Source organism: Typopeltis vanoorti, chromosome 6, assembly GCF_054136105.1.
Source record: "Typopeltis vanoorti isolate ZY-2024b chromosome 6, IOZ_Tvanoo_1.0, whole genome shotgun sequence".
NCBI lineage: Eukaryota > Metazoa > Arthropoda > Arachnida > Uropygi > Thelyphonidae > Typopeltis > Typopeltis vanoorti.
In genome coordinates this window covers 11896602-11912774 of record NC_143554.1, presented here as the reverse complement: position 1 = coordinate 11912774, position 16173 = coordinate 11896602, and the positions used below count along the sequence as shown (strand labels likewise).

The window sequence follows — 16173 nt, the reverse complement described above, 5'->3', positions numbered from 1 at the left end:
AAAAAATTAAAAAAAAAATTATGCTATGCTTTTTTGAGTTTAGCAAGAACAATAAAAAAAATTAATTCCTCTAGGTGAGTAAGTTCTTAATTTTTATGATTATGTGAAAATATAGACACTGACTATTAAAAAAAGTTCAATTATATTTTTCAAATAAACAAAAGGTAATTTCTTAAGATATATTTGATTACAATCTGGGTACTCACGCATTACCACCATGCAAAATATGTTCCAATTCATCCACAACAAAAAAGTTTCCTTGAGAGTGATCGCATAACCCAAGGAATTCTGTAAATGCTTCTTTTGACATTTCATCATGACCATAATATCGACTGGACATTTGAGAAACCTGTTTACGTAAAGCAATACCACAATTATGCCTTATTCTGAAAACCTCCTTCCAGTTACAGTTCTGATCTCTATTAAAGAGTTTTACTAACTGTGGCCACCTATAAGAAAGTTTAAAAGTCACAATATTATTACACAAACTAACAGAATTCCTTTTTCAAGTGTAACAGGTAGTAATTTATCTGAAAAAAAAAAAAAAGAAAAAAAAAATCACATCTGCTTTCAAATTTGATTTAGTGATAAAATTGAATAAGAAAAACATTTATGCACAAAAAATTAATATTTAATATTTCAGAATTTTCATTTCAGTTAGCTAGGATTTATCAATGCATACAGATGAGAAGAGATATTCAAATTAGAACACTTAGAATGTAATTATGTGAAACATATGCTATTCACTGTGAGAAGATAGTTCTCTCTACAACTATTAGAATTCAAAGAAATAAATTGAATTATTAATTTATGAAAGACAGGAATAAGGAGTGTTAACAATGGGTTAATTAATAATTATCTAAATTTACTTATTTATTTGAATTCTAACAGTAGTAGATGGAGTTATCATCCTGCAGTGAATAGCATATAATGTCATGTGCTTAATAATCCAAGTGTTATTCTAATTTGTTTCTCTGCTTTCATATGTATATGTTACGGTTAAAGTAATAAATCCGGTCATTATTGATAATTACCAGTTAAAGTGAATAATTCCTAGATGAGTCTGGTAAATGTAATAAAAACATGTTTATAGGTTTTCATTCTCAATAGAAATTATAACAGCTTAGGTTAGGTTAGGTTAGTTTATAATGAAAAAAGTAAGGAAAGTACTTCTTTTGCACTCAATGAAATCATTATAAACTAACCTAACCTTTATCATTTGGAAATCATTATAAACTAACCTAACCTTTATTGGTTAGGTTAGGTTAGTTTATAATGATTTCAGATTTCACTGAGTGCAAAATAAGTACTTTCCTTACTTTCATTATAAACTAATCTAACCTAAACTAACCTAGCCAATAAAGGTTAGGTTAGTTTATAATGATTTCTGATTTCATTGAGTGCCAAATAAGTACTTTCCTTACTTTTTTCATTATAAACTAACTTAAACTAAGCTTTATAATTTCTATTGAGAATGAAAACCTACATATAAAACCTATAAACATGTTTTTATTACATTTACCAGACTCCTCTAGGAATTATTCACTTTAATCGGTTAAAGTGATTAATTCTCGTAAATTATTCACTTTAACAGGTAATTATTAATAATAACCAGATTTATTACTTTAACCGTAACATATACATTGACAATGGCTAGGAAATCTAGTTGAAAATTCTACATATATTAAATATTAATTTTTCCACATACAAGAGTTTTTCTGTTATTGAATTTTATCATTATGTTATCTGCTTATATCTGTATATTTTGTTGAATTCAAATTTTGTTTGTAGTATATTATTTTATTTGTAGCAGTTAAGTAGCACAGAAAAGGCTGTGAGGTAAATGACTTATTTCATTTAAATCATGAGAGAATTCAATAAAGTAAAAGCATCAAATTTAAACCAGTCTACACATTAAAATTTTAGGCTTAACATGTAACAATTCAAGAGCATATACAGAATTCTTAAGCTCAGTGCCTCTGACTGCTTTGCACTTCAACCATTCCATTAAAAGTGACCAACTAGAGACCTACAAGTTGGTAAGGGGTTGTTATAGGATCAATGCTGGAGAAGTTTTACAGAGAATAGTGGGAGATCAGGTGTCTTTCGTTTCCAAATTCTAGGTCCTAAGGAATAGGAAGAGATAGCTTTAACTGACACTACTCAAAGATAAGTTATCCAAAAAAGTGTTAGCCTTACTTACTCATTGCATCAAGTCTGGATACTTTAGATTTCAGGACACCATCTACAAGCAAAATCATGGTCTAGCAATGGGTAATCCTTTATCTCCTGTACTTGCCAACATTTATCTGGAAGATTTTGAAGTTAAAGCTATCTCTTCCTATTCCTCTTCCTTAGCACCTAGAATTTGGAAACGATATGTGGACGACATTTTTCTAATTTGGAGCCCTGGACGTGATTCTCTCCTGGATTTCCTTGAACATCTCAACAGTTAACACCCGAATATCCAATTCACGGCTGAGTTTGAAACTAATAGTTCTCTGCCTTTCCTGGACGTGAAACTGACCCGTTCTTCTGAAAAACTTTAAATTTTGATGTACAGAAAACCTACACACACACCAATAGATATCTCCATAGTCAGTCCCATCATTTCCCTCCTCAGAAACTTGGAATAATTTCTACTTTGGGGCATAGAGCTCGCTCTCTTCTTGACAACCCAGATGAACTTCTTAAAGAAATCAATTTTCTTAGATGGTCTCCTCAGTGAGTAGCTAGACCCTAAATACCAAGGTTTTAGTAATACAAAGCCTTATCAACTTTACCTATATAAGTTGCAACAAGGTGTATTAAGTTTTAATAAAAATCTCTGGAGGAGATATTGATGGGAATAAATTTTTAACTTGGGTATATTGTATATTAGGATAACCAAGCAATTTTATATGCTTGGTTATTTTAGCTCCTAATCCCAAGTATGCAAACAATTAAGTTTGCGCCTGAAACAAAGTTCAAGTCTAAAGATGGTACAACACCAGGGCAACTCATTGTAAAGGTGGTTAAAGCTTTGATCACTATTCTTAGCTACTCACTGAGGAGACCTCAAAAAAGGTCGAAACCGGTCTGGGTAGTGACCCCACCCATAATGCATTGCAGTATACATCTTCTAGTGAGATGTGCTTTACATTATGGGAAAATACTAAGAATAGTGATCAAAGCTTTAACCACCTTCACAATGAGTTGCCCTGGTGTTGTACCATCTTTAGACTTGAACTTTGTTTCAGGCGCAAACTTAATTGTTTGCATACTTGGGATTAGGAGCTAAAATAACCAAGCATATAAAATTGCTTGGTTATCCTAATATATATATATATATTTTTTTTTTTTATATACACACACAATTAAAAGTTAGGAAAGATTAGGTGATATATAAACCACAAGAGCAAGGAATCTGGTAGACACCTGGCTAACTAAGATGTGGAAGCTTGTCCTTTGGAGAAGTGATTTTTCCAGGTGTCTACCAGATTCCTTGCTCTTGTGGTTTATCTTATTTCGGACAAACAGGAAGATCTGTCTCTATTTGGCTAGAACACCCGTCTTATATTCAATACCTTGAACCTGAACGGTCTGGACTCCAGAACATGCCATCATCACTAGACATAAGAGTTCTTTGGAACAAGACAAGAGTCCTTCACAAAAGTCAGTTCCTCATAGAACGGCTTTATAAAGAAACACATGAAACTTTACTTCACTTTCCTAACTTAAACAGATCTGATGGTTTAAAGTCTATCCCCTTTGTGGGAGATAGTACTTTATATATCAGCTAATCTTTCCTCACTTTTAATTGTATATATATATATTTTTAGTTAGAAAATTTATTGACCTTTTTTAGTTATCTTACATTAGTTACTTAGATGACGCCTTTGGGAATTGTCAGTTATTGTTCAATTAGCTTTATAAATGTACTGAAGATGCCTGTGATACTCAGGCGAAAATTATACTAATGAATAATATTTTAAGTGAGTTATTCCGTTATTATAATTTTAATTATTATGTCTACTCACGATATTTCCTTATTGAAACATATTTCAAGACTTTACGAAGAGTCTACTTCCAAACAATGCTAGATATATGGTAAAGTATTGGTAAAGAAGGCTAAATGCATTAACAGAATAATATTCCTAAACCACTGTAAGATGGCTCAGGTTATTCCTACCTGCTGTAAAATAAAAGAAGTTTTTAGGTCCCAAAGAGCTCATCGGATCTTTAAAAGCTAGTAGGTCACTTTTAAATTATCAACTGCATGAAGCTAAAAAATCTCTAGCCCTCTTAAATAGAGAAATTGTTGACATCAAGAACACTCTAGAATCTGTATTAGCAGCTGAAACTTTTAATACTATTTTGTGCATATCTTCAAATTCATACCTAAAGGTTTTTAATGATTCTTGTGATAAGTTAAAGCGTAAGTTCTACTTACGCTTTAATGGTGAGCCTCCCTAGATGCATTACTAATGTTAGTGATACAGATGAAGTAGTTATCAATTTCTCCAGCCATCCACTAACAGACAATGAATGTTTTGTTTTATCAAAAGGACATAATTTCGCTGTTGCTCCAAATAAGGTACCCCTGATGGATTTTTTTCATAGCATAGACAGAGGTATTCGATCCTTATCCCAAAAAACAGCCAATAGGTTGCGTTTTGAATGTGCAAAAATTCTTTTTAATGCCAAGCCTTCTCGTCCTAATCTATCTTACTCTGAATTTAAAGCACTGAAATCACTGAAGAATAATAATAATTTAATTATTACGAAAGCTGACAAAGGGAAGGCTATAGTTATTCAAGATAGAAAGAAATATGAGAGAAAAATGTCTCTATTACTAGGCGACTATTCAACTTATAGGCCCCTTACATCGGATCCTACCGGAAATCAATTGAGACTTAATTCTCTTATAGATTATGTATCTACTTGGGATGAAGATCAAAAGAAAAACTTAAAACTTTCTTTGGTCGTCCACCTAGATTGTATGGTCTTCCAAAAGTTCATAAACCAGGTATTCCATCGATGCCGGTTGTAGATTGTATAGATTATCCCACATATAAAATTTCTAAATTTTTTATCAAATTTACTCACTTCTTCAACTAGAAGAACTGATATGTATATAAAAAATACTTTGGATTTCAAAAATACAATTTTGGATCTTCATTTGGACGTTTTGGATATTATGATCAGTTTAGATGTTGTTTCATTATTTACCAATGTTCCTTTATCTGACAGCATTGAATTACTGTAACAGGAATTTCCTTCAGATATTGTAAAAATATTTGATTTTGTAATACATTCTGGTTATTTTTCCTTTAAAAACAAGTTGTATCAACAAACTGAAGGAACAGCAATGGGCAATCCTCTTTCTCCTGCTATCGCCAACTTCTTTATGGAGCACTTTGAACAACGTAGTTTTGACAACATTTCTCCTAGACCTACACTTTGGTTCAGATATTCGATGATATTTTTGCTATCTGGAATGGCTCTTCAGATGAACCAGATTCCTTGCTCTTGTGGATTATCTTATTTTGGACAAACAGGAAGATCTGTCTCTATTTGGCTAGAAGAACACCAGTCTTATATTCAATACCTCGAACCTGAACAGTCTGGACTTGCAGAACATGCCATCATCACTATACAAAGTTCAGTGGAACAAGACAAGAGTCCTTCACAAAAGTCAGTTTCTCATGGAACAGCTTTAAGAAACATACAAAATATAAATAAACATACAAAACTTTACTTCATTCTCCTAACTTAAACAGATCCGATGGTTTACGTCTATCCCCTTTGTGGGAGATAGTACTTTATAAATCAGCTAATCTTTCCTAACTTTTAATTGTGTACATATATATATATATATATTTTTTTTTTTTTTTTTAGTTAGGAAATTTATTGACCTTTTATAGTTATTTCACATTAGCTACTTAGGTGGTGTCTTTTGGAATTGTCAGTTATTGTTTAATTAGCTTTATAAATGTACTGAAGATGCCTGTGATATTCAGGCAAAAATTATACTAATAAATAATATTTTACGAGTTTTTCCCGTTATTATAATTTTAATTATGTCTACTCATGGTATTTCCTTACTGAAAAATATATATGTATATAAGTGTGTGTGTGTGTGTGTGTGTGTGATTTTATATATATATACATAAAATGCCAGAGATATGGGTGTGTTGGTGGATAGAGAGTTGAAGTTTAGGAGGCACATAGCAAAGTGGCTAAATCAGCTTATCAGATCACTTGGTTACCAAAGAGTACTTTGATGAGCAGAGATAAGCAAGTTATTGTTCCTCTTTATCAAGCCTTGATAAGACCACATCTTGAATACTGTGCCCTTACAAGAACAGTTTGAAGATCTGTGGATTACAGAAATTGGTTGGTAGGCAGAAAAAGGGTGATATCATTGAGACATTCAAATTACTGAAGGGTTTTTACAAGATTAATTCAGAGGAAATTTTTTAGAACAGGTCTGGTGATGGGAGAACTAGGGGCCATCCATGGAAACTGAGCAGGAGTGTTAGAACTGGGTTTTTTTACTTGGAGAGTGGTGAATGAGTGAAATAAGCTGCCAGAGATTGTTGTGGGTGCCATGACTGTAAATGAGTTCAAAGCAAAGTATGATAGATACTGTGCGAATGCCAAATAGTTGTTCTTGATATGACGTTTAGGACCTCCTCGATGAGTCTAAGGACTCCTTGCAGTTTTTTTTTTTTTGATTATAAGAATAACTTATTACATTAGTTTTTCATGTTACATAAGAGTATTATATTAATGATATTATCACATAATAATCAGTATCTTCTTTATTGTTGTATACTTTACTAACTGTTTTATTACATAACCTGCTTCTTTGGTTATCAGGATTACGTGTGGTTGAGAGAGACAAGTTAATCCCACCTACTTCGAAGCTTGAGTTAGCTTTTGTGAAGAGAGTGAGATTTAGGTTTCACTATTTGTGTTGTTGCAACTGTTTATGTATGGGATGTTGGCATTGGATGCTGGTGATTTGTGATGAGTATATTAGTGTTAATGGTATGTTAACTTTGTTAGTATATTTTCCAGAGTTTGTGTTTAATGTTCTGTAGTTATGTATGTGTTTTAAATTTCTTGGTAGGTTGTTGAGTTGCGTGGGTATCTGATGTGATCTCACAAAAGAACCATATAAATTGTTGAAGGGTGTAGGGATGTAGAGAGTTGTTGTGGGTTGTGTTAAACGATATGTCTCTGTTGTTTCGATAGGTGATGTTGAAGTAATTCCTTGTTAATGTCATGTAGTGTTTCAGGTTTTTAATGCTCAGAATTCTGTCTATTGCCATGTGCTTGTTGGATATTGATTGTTGCGTGTAAGGTGTCCAGATCACTGTTGACACGATTTTCCTGTGTAATGTTTCTAATTTTGTTAGGTGGCTGTTTGATGTGTTTGCATAGACTGTTATTCCGCATCTGAGTAGGGATTCGCAGATACTGTCATATAGGAATTTTTTTATGTTGGATGGAATAATTATTAAAACACTTAAGGAATAGAACAACGTAGTTAAGGATATAAATTAAATTAAACTTTAATAAATATTTTCCGATATTTCGGCAATGTCACATTGCCATTTTCTAAAGGAACTTACAAAAAAGTTACGTGCACGTAGGCACTACAACACAGAAACTGGGAATGAAGAGATGAAGCTATTGTACTCCTAACAGTCCTGATGGTGCCCTCTAGTGGGCTAAGTAGGTGTTCTTGGCCGTTGGGCTGAAGGTCTGCAGATGTAGGCCTCCCAAATTTGGGGCAGTCGCATACAACCAAATTTGTTGAGGTTTGGAGAATTTCTTAGGGCTGAGGCTGATTCCATAAAGAGTCTTTCAAATTTGTATTTGTTACGGTGTATCACTGTAGCTTTCTTCCACCGTATTCTGTGGCGTGTATCCAGAGTGGTCCGCAAGCCCAGAATGACTGTATTTGTGAAAACGGATGTAGTCCTTGTGTTCCGAAATTCTGATATTCGCTGTCCTGCCTGTTTGGCCAAAGTAAGACAGTTTAAAACTGCAAGGGACCTGGTAAACACCAGGTAGGTCTAGGGGAAGTGGTTGGTCTTTAGTGGAGCGGATAAGGGATGCCAATTTTCTGTAAGGTTTGTAACAGGAGGTCAGGTCATGTTTTTTTAAGATTTTGGTAATCTTTTCCGAGGTGCCTTGGATGTAGGGAATGGTGATGGATTTAGAGTAATCGTTGTGTGTGTATGGGGGAGAGGGGATCTGTGGTTTGTAGGTTCTAATATTTTTTTTTTTTTTTTTGGATTTTTTTGGGGGGGTAGCCATTGGCTGAGAAAGTGTTGAGGATGTGATTTAGTTCTGTGTTTAGGGCCAAGTCATTTGAACAGATTAGTTTAGCCCTGTTGTATAGTGTTTTCACTACTCCATATTGTTGTGGGGGGGGGGGATTGTTGGTGAATGTATCTGCCTGATATTAATAACCCACCCATACAGGCAGATACATTCACCAACAATCCCCCCCCCCACAACAATATGGAGTAGTGAAAACACTATACAACAGGGCTAAACTAATCTGTTCAAACGACTTGGCCCTAAACACAGAACTAAATCACATCCTCAACACTTTCTCAGCCAATGGCTACCCCCCCAAAAAAAATTAGAACCTACAAACCACAGATCCCCCCCCACACACACACACACAACAAGGATTACTCTAAATCCATCATCATTCCCTACATCCGAGGCACCTCGGAAAAGATTACCAAAATCTTAAAAAAACATGACCTGACCTCCTGTTACAAACCTTACAGAAAATTGGCATCCCTTATCCGCTCCACTAAATACCAACCACTTCCCCTAGACCTACCTGGTGTTTACCAGGTCCCTTGCAGTTGTAAACTGTCTTACTTTGGCCAAACAGGCAGGACAGCAAATATCAGAATTTTGGAACAAGGACTACATCCGTTTTCACAAATACAGTCATTCTGGGCTTGCGGACCATGCTCTGGATACACGCCACAGAATACGGTGGAAGAAAGCTACAGTGATACACCGTAGCAAATACAAATTTGAAAGACTCTTCATGGAATCAGCCTCAGCCCTAAGAAATTCTCCAAACCTCAACAAATTTGGTTGTATGTGACTGCCCCAAATTTGGGAGGCCTACATCTGCAGACCTTCAGCCCAACGGCCAAGAACACCTACTTAGCCCGCTAGAGGGCACCATCAGGACTGTTAGGAGAACAATAGCTTCATCTCTTCATTCCCAGTTTCTGTGTTGTAGTGCCTACGTGCACGTAACTTTTTTGTAAGTTCCTTTAGAAAATGGCAATGTGACATTGCCGAAATATCGGAAAATATTTATTAAAGTTTAATTTAATTTATATCCTTAACTACGTTGTTCTATTCCTTAAGTGTTTTAATAATGCATAGCCAACGTATAAGCCTGTCTACGAGGATGGAATAATGTCTTTAATTGGAAGAGTTTTGCTGTGATGATCCAGAGTTTGGTGTGTAGGGTATTCTATATGTTTTGTCCATTTAAGGTGGGAATCTATATACAGACCGAGGTATTTTGCATGTGCTACAGGTTTGATTTTGGAACACTGGCAGGTATTTTTGTTGTTAATGCCCGTAATAATAATAATAATAATAAATATATACATATAACTACATATATTACTTGTAACACAGGTTGTAGTCTCCATAATTTACCGAAATGACTGCTGATCACCGTGTAACACTAAAGGAAAGGATAACTCCAAGCTCTTATTAATATTCTGGATCACAACCTTGTCAATGTTTCTTTTTCTAAAAAAAGAAGCGTCACTAAGCATTCTCAGTCTCGTCTTTGGCACTAGAAATGGCATCAAATGGGTGACCCTCTATCTCTGACGTCTACTTCTCCTTTCTATCAAAAAATAAATAAATAAAAAATCAGTAAATGCTTTTTATTCCATTATAGGGACCAAGCAAAACCATTTTAACCCTAACTTTTGGAGAGTGAGTGGGCAACTTAATCTCCACTTAGACAGCAATTAGAGATTGCTGGGCGAAGACTATCAGCAATATTAAGCAGCATTCAGTGAAGAGATGACTAACAAGTGTCATCATCTCATGGTCTAACACAATATTTTTAATGTCTGAAATAGCTTGGGTTCTATGGTCGATTTTCTTGAGTTTCCGGGGGGAGGAAAAGCCACTTTCCCATGCCAGAGATCAACTAACTCAGGAGATGGCCAATGAAAGGCTTAGTCAAGGTATCTCTAGTCAGCAACTAGAATCAAATTTTAGGGTGCTCTTTCTTCAGGCAAGTCTAGTGCTGAGGAGTGCAAACGTCACTTTCACTGAGTTACACAGATGCTTCCTCCTTTCTATTTTCTGATAAATGTTATGGCCCTTCCAATCCAAACAATTACTCTGACCAAATAAGCAAAATCATTTTCACTGAAATGTTTTTGGGCATTTTAATTATGGCAATATAGAATGGGATGATGAGATAGCAACTGGAAGTAAAGAAAATGAGTTTCTTGAGTATTTGAGGGACAACTACCTCAGACAGTACATAACAGAGGGTGCACAAGGATTGAGGGTCTTGGATTTGATCATCTCATCAGAGGATGTAATTATAAATGAGGTGTCCAATCGCCCACCAATTGGTGAGAGTGACCATGAAGTGATTACCTGGGTGGTTGTCAACAGTGTGAGGACCTCTGTGAGAAAAGGGTATATGTGGAACTACAAGGAGGGGTGATTATGAAGAGCTCAGGAGACAACTTGCAGGTGTAGCTTGGAATGAGGAGTTAGCTAGAAAAGAGATCAATGAAGCTTGGGGGATTTTCAAGAAATATCCAGTAGATGCAATATCTAAATGTATTCCAAGGGTCAGAAGGTTAAATAAGGTCGGTGTGAGATGGATGAATAAAGAGATTATGCATGCAATATAGAGAAAAAGGGCATCATGGAGGCAGTATAAGAGAAGTGGTAATAACCAATTCCATGAGGATGACAAAGACCAGGAAGGCGGGTGACTTAGTTGGTAATGATAGCAAAATTGAGGTATGAGCAGCAGTTAGCTAATGAAGCCAAAAAGAATCCTAGGGAGTTCTTTCGATATGTAGCCTTAAAAAAAAAAAAAAAAGAATGATTATGGAACGATGACAGTAACTGGAGAAAATGGTATAAGGGCAGCTGTTGCAGAAGATATAGTGGAGATACTTAATGAGCAGTTCATAAGTCTTTCAGTCTTGTGAATGTGGATTCATGGAGAGACTGAGAGTGGTTAATGATGAGGAGGAAAGACTGACTGTAAGTGAGCAAGAGGTGTATGGGGAATTGAGCAAACTTGATGTTAATAAGGCTGTCAGAGTTGATAATATATCACCACATATTCTGAAGGAATGTGCCAGGGAGTTGACATCCGCCTTGACATATTTTTTAATGTGAGTTGTGAACTGAGTCGAGTTCCAAAGGAGTGGAGGGAGGGAAAGATTGTACTGCTTCATAAGGGAGGAGATAGACCTCAGGCATCAAATTACAGGCCTATCTGTGTGTCAGGGTTGTGGTTAAGTTGTTGGAGAAGCGGTTGACAACAATGGTATTATCTTTGATGGATAGCATGGATTTGCTAAAGAGAGGTCAGTTTTAGTAATCTACTTACTTACTAATTACAATAAGGTGACAGCATCCTTGAACAGAGGAGAGGAATACACAGTGGCATACTTAGATTTCACAAAGGCTTTTGATAGATTACCACATGATAAGTTGATAGTCAAATTAGAGCAGATGAAGTGATATTAGATTAGTGCATTGAATAGGAGACTGGCTATCTGATAGGTATCAGCAAGTTGTGTACTGGGGAGCAATATCTAGGAAGAGGAAAGTCACAAGTGGTGTGCCTCTGAGGTCTGTTCAAGGCCATTGCTATTTAACTTTTATGTTAATGATATTGGTGAAGATTTCGATGGGGATATTCAGTTGTTTGTAGATGATGCAAAATTTGGACAAACTATGAAGAGTAGAGAAGATGTTGTGGCCTTACAAGAAGTCTTGAATAAATTGAGTGAATGGGCATGGAAATGGGGATGCGAGTTCAATGTTGCAAAATGTAAGGTTTTAAAATTTGGGAAACAAAGATGGTATGTAGAATTTGAGTGGTGGGAATATATTGTCAGAGGTGGAGGAAATAAGGGATATTGGGGTGATAGTGGATAAGGATGTAAAATTTTGGGGACACAATAACCAAAATTGTGAGGACAACACAAAGAATTCGAGGGATGAGGCAGAGGACACTGACTTGTATAATAAGTAAGGAGATTCTTGTTCCATTGTATAAGGCTTTGATTAGGTCACACATGGACTACTGTGCCCGGATTTGGTCACCTGGTTTTCAAAAGGATGAAGAGATGTTGTAAAGGGTCCAGAGGCAACTGACTAAGGTAGTTTCTAACCTCTGGGATGTCGAATATGAGAAAAGATTGAGAAGATGCAATTTACAGAGTCTAGTGGATAGCAGGTAGAGGGGAGATATGATAGAGACCTACAAGTTAGTAAGGAGTTGTTATAGAATCAATGCTGGAGAGGTTCTACAGAAAACAGTAAGAGATCAGGAGAGAACAGAGGTTATCCCTGGAAACTGTATAAAGAGGGTGTGTGAGCTGGGGAATGAGAAGCAGGTTTTTTGCACGCAGAGTTGTGAATGATTGAAATGCCTTGCCTGAGAGTGTGGTGTGTGCAGGACCTCCTAGATGAGTCTTTGACTCCATGGGGGTGTTGGGTAATAATAATAACTTCATGCAGCAGCTGTAAATAAGGCTTCAGGAGGGGCACTATGCCAGAACTTACAAAGAATGCTTCAAGCATGCTATGCAACTACAACATCCATAGAAAAGTTTGCACATTTCTGGCTTGCACTGAATTGTCATCTGACATATATGCAATCAATGTTTCTTTTGTCCCATTCTTATTTTGCAACATATTACTACTGAGAACAGGTATTTCTTTTATATTTATGAACAGCATAAAGGTTTCAATTCCTAAGCAACTATTCATTTCTCGCTATGCCTTGCACTGACTTCATGTAAAATCTGTGAAATACAGTCAAATGAATATTAAAGATAATCACGATGTATCATATCATTAAATCAGATTATTCATAATGACATTACAAGCAACGTATTGCTTATACCCATTGGTTGAAAAGAGCTAAGTTTGAATTCCATTCAGGATATACAAGGGACCTTTATAACAGGTATTTAACTCAAGGCAAGTTAGTCAAAGGTTTTTCCTCCTGCAAAACATGAAATACACTTGTCTCATTCTTAGCATTAGTTCGTTTGGTCCCAGTAAAAAATAAAATAAAATAAAATAATAATAATAAATAATCCACAAGGCTTGTCTAACTTGCCTTCAGTGTAAACCTTATAAAAGTTATCTACATCCTAGATTGGATTTAAATCAAGGTCTTTTCAAACAAACATCATTATCAATTGGGCTATGAAGGCTCCTTTTCATATGGAGGTGGAAAGTTTTTTTTTTTAACCCTCTTCCTTGAAAATGGAGTTTTTAATTATGCAAAATGGCCAGAACATACATGATGATTGCCACTAAGGCCATGCAGATAGGATTACCTCTTTTTGTACTTTAGATTGGCAAATGCAACGATATTATTATTATTATTATTTGACACCTCCAGGGAGTCCAAAGACTCATCGAGGGAGAGTATGCCAACAGCATTGAACGATAGGTCCCCTACCAACTACTAACCGCGCTCAAACTTACTTAACTGAGTCGTTAGTAGCAGAGGCTCTACCAATCGACCAACCTTTGCCAGCAACATATGCATGTTGAAGCTTTTGTCTTGGCTAGTTCAATATAAAGAACAGCCAAATTTCCAAGCCACTCATGATCAATAGTTTCTTTTGTCTATTCAACTAGCTAAACATGCATTACATTGCAATAAACCACTCTAGATAAAGGCAATCAATCCCAAATTCTAAACTATTCTAAAAAGGGAGGAATATAGCTCAAAAAACGAATGGCCCAAGTTTTTGAACAATGACATCATGCATTAATGCAGAATTATTTATAATAATCTGAAATTAGACTTGAATTCCAATAAATAATGTCCTTATACTGATTACATTTCTGACAATGAAAATAATATGTACAACTATTTCTATGACTACTCGAATTTGTATAACTTATTGCATCAGGGATGGATCTTTCTGTGGAACAATTTAATTACTCAATGAGTTAGGGGTGGTAACTGCAACATGTATAATTGGAGTTAAAGTTAACTCCAATTATACATACTCCAATATATACTCACATACTGTATATTCAAAAATTAATGCTGGATTATAATCCAGTATTCACATTGTTCATTAGACATTCACTAAAGTGAATGCCTAATTTAAACTGAAAGAATGTTTTTGAAATTGTGTAGCTTGAGTTTGTAAATTGGTTGGGGAGGAAAATGTGTTTAATTATTGTGATTAATCGGTTTTACAATGTATAATTAATATCTTCATGAGTTATCGGTATTTGCGGGGTACGGAGATTAAGGCTAATCTAGTAACTATCTACGTTTATATACACCTGCTAAACCATTGCCTAGAACTTGACTAGAAGAACCATTATTGTTCATACCCATGACATTTGATTATCACAGATCACTTGCAAGTTCTTCAGAGGAAACCTAACACAATATCATCCACTCTTTAAGAACATTCCTTGAACCATTTTTCAATTAAAAAAAATTATAGGGAAAGGAACAAATAGTAATTAAACAAGATTTGAGATTAAAAAAAAAAGAAAAAATACTCGAGAATCCTACATTAATAGTATCATTATCAAAGCAAGTATTCATCAACATGACAGAATGGATTTGTACTTCTTCCGCTAGCTACTTACCTTTCCTCAAATTTCTGTTTCCATAACTTATTGCTGTCACCAGCTTCCTTAAATTTTTTACAGACGCATGAACATCGACATATATCTTGATATGACAAACACGGAGACTGCAGAATAAACTCAGTAATTTCATGGGGTAAACGATCAAACACACACATCACACTCGACTCCATCACCGTAACAACTAGCATACATATAGTTGGGAGATAATCCGCCAGACGACAGAAACATTGATTGTATTAAATGGAATACTACAATTATTTCTCATCTTTGAACAGGTAGTTAGGTGGGAGAGACATTTTAGATGAGAATTAATGACTAAGTTAATTTACATGTGCATACGACTACAAGAAAATCAAACAAATAAAACTTGACAATGAGTCTCTAGACTCCATGGAAGTCTGTTGATAATAAAAACTCTGATAGACGATAAACTTCCGTCAGTTAAATGGCGGTAGCTAAGTAACAAATGCTAAAGGGGAAAAGAAATTTATAACAGAACATAAAAAAGTACCGCATTTGTGTCCATGTTAGAAAATAATTTGCGGTATGCGAAAATTCTAAAAAATGCAATTGTAAAATATTTAATTTTCATTAAGTTTAAACTCTTTTGCTATCAGATAATATCGAGATTTGTTTAACAGCAAAACAAGCAACTACAAATATTTGCACTGCAGTCGTTGAAACAATTGCGAGCAATGCTGTTTATTCCATGCAGCAAATTAATAGTTAACAAGTGGAAAACTGCATTGCATTTTATTTGCACCCACCCACTCACTCAAAAAGAGGAATCCAAGGAGGGACTGCAAGTTTAAATGATGGGGTTTAATCGAATTCTATACGGCAGGAAACTTTTTATTTATTTTTTTAAACTCGAAGTGGTTTAAAAAAAAAAATAAATAAATAAAAAATAAAAAAAACTACTACTCAGTTCCCTACAGTGGTTTTCCAGAATATCTTACTTTACTTTAGGCCCACCTATTATACTAATTACAATATAATATTAAATAAAATATTTCAGTAATGTGAATACTGTTTTTTTATTATTATTTTTTATAGTGTAGTCAAGTTTGCTAATTGGTTGTGGAGGAAAATGTTTCCATTATCGTAATTAACAGTCTTTAGTTTCGTATATTAAACATTTACATGAATTATCAGTATTTGTGTGATATAATGGTTAAGGCTAATCTGCTAACTATTCATATATAAATATATACACACACACACACACACTATCTACCAATAATTGCCCAGATATTGAGGTTCGTTGTA

The 16173-nt window shown here is 34.9% G+C and overlaps 1 protein-coding gene across 1 annotated transcript in view; it reads right to left on the bottom strand.

Moving 5' to 3' along the window:
* The window catches only part of LOC150105293 (F-box only protein 21-like), a 159389-nt gene extending 143803 nt beyond the window's left edge, over positions 1–15586 (bottom strand). The window contains exons 1-2 of the mRNA XM_090394671.1: positions 14902–15586; positions 207–449 (exon numbers count right to left, since the gene is read on the bottom strand). Coding sequence (XP_090250797.1) covers positions 207–449; positions 14902–15092 — 434 coding nt within the window. The 5' untranslated portion in view covers positions 15093–15586. The remainder of the gene's footprint in view (positions 1–206; positions 450–14901) is intronic.
* Between the last annotated feature and the right edge of the window lie 587 nt (positions 15587–16173).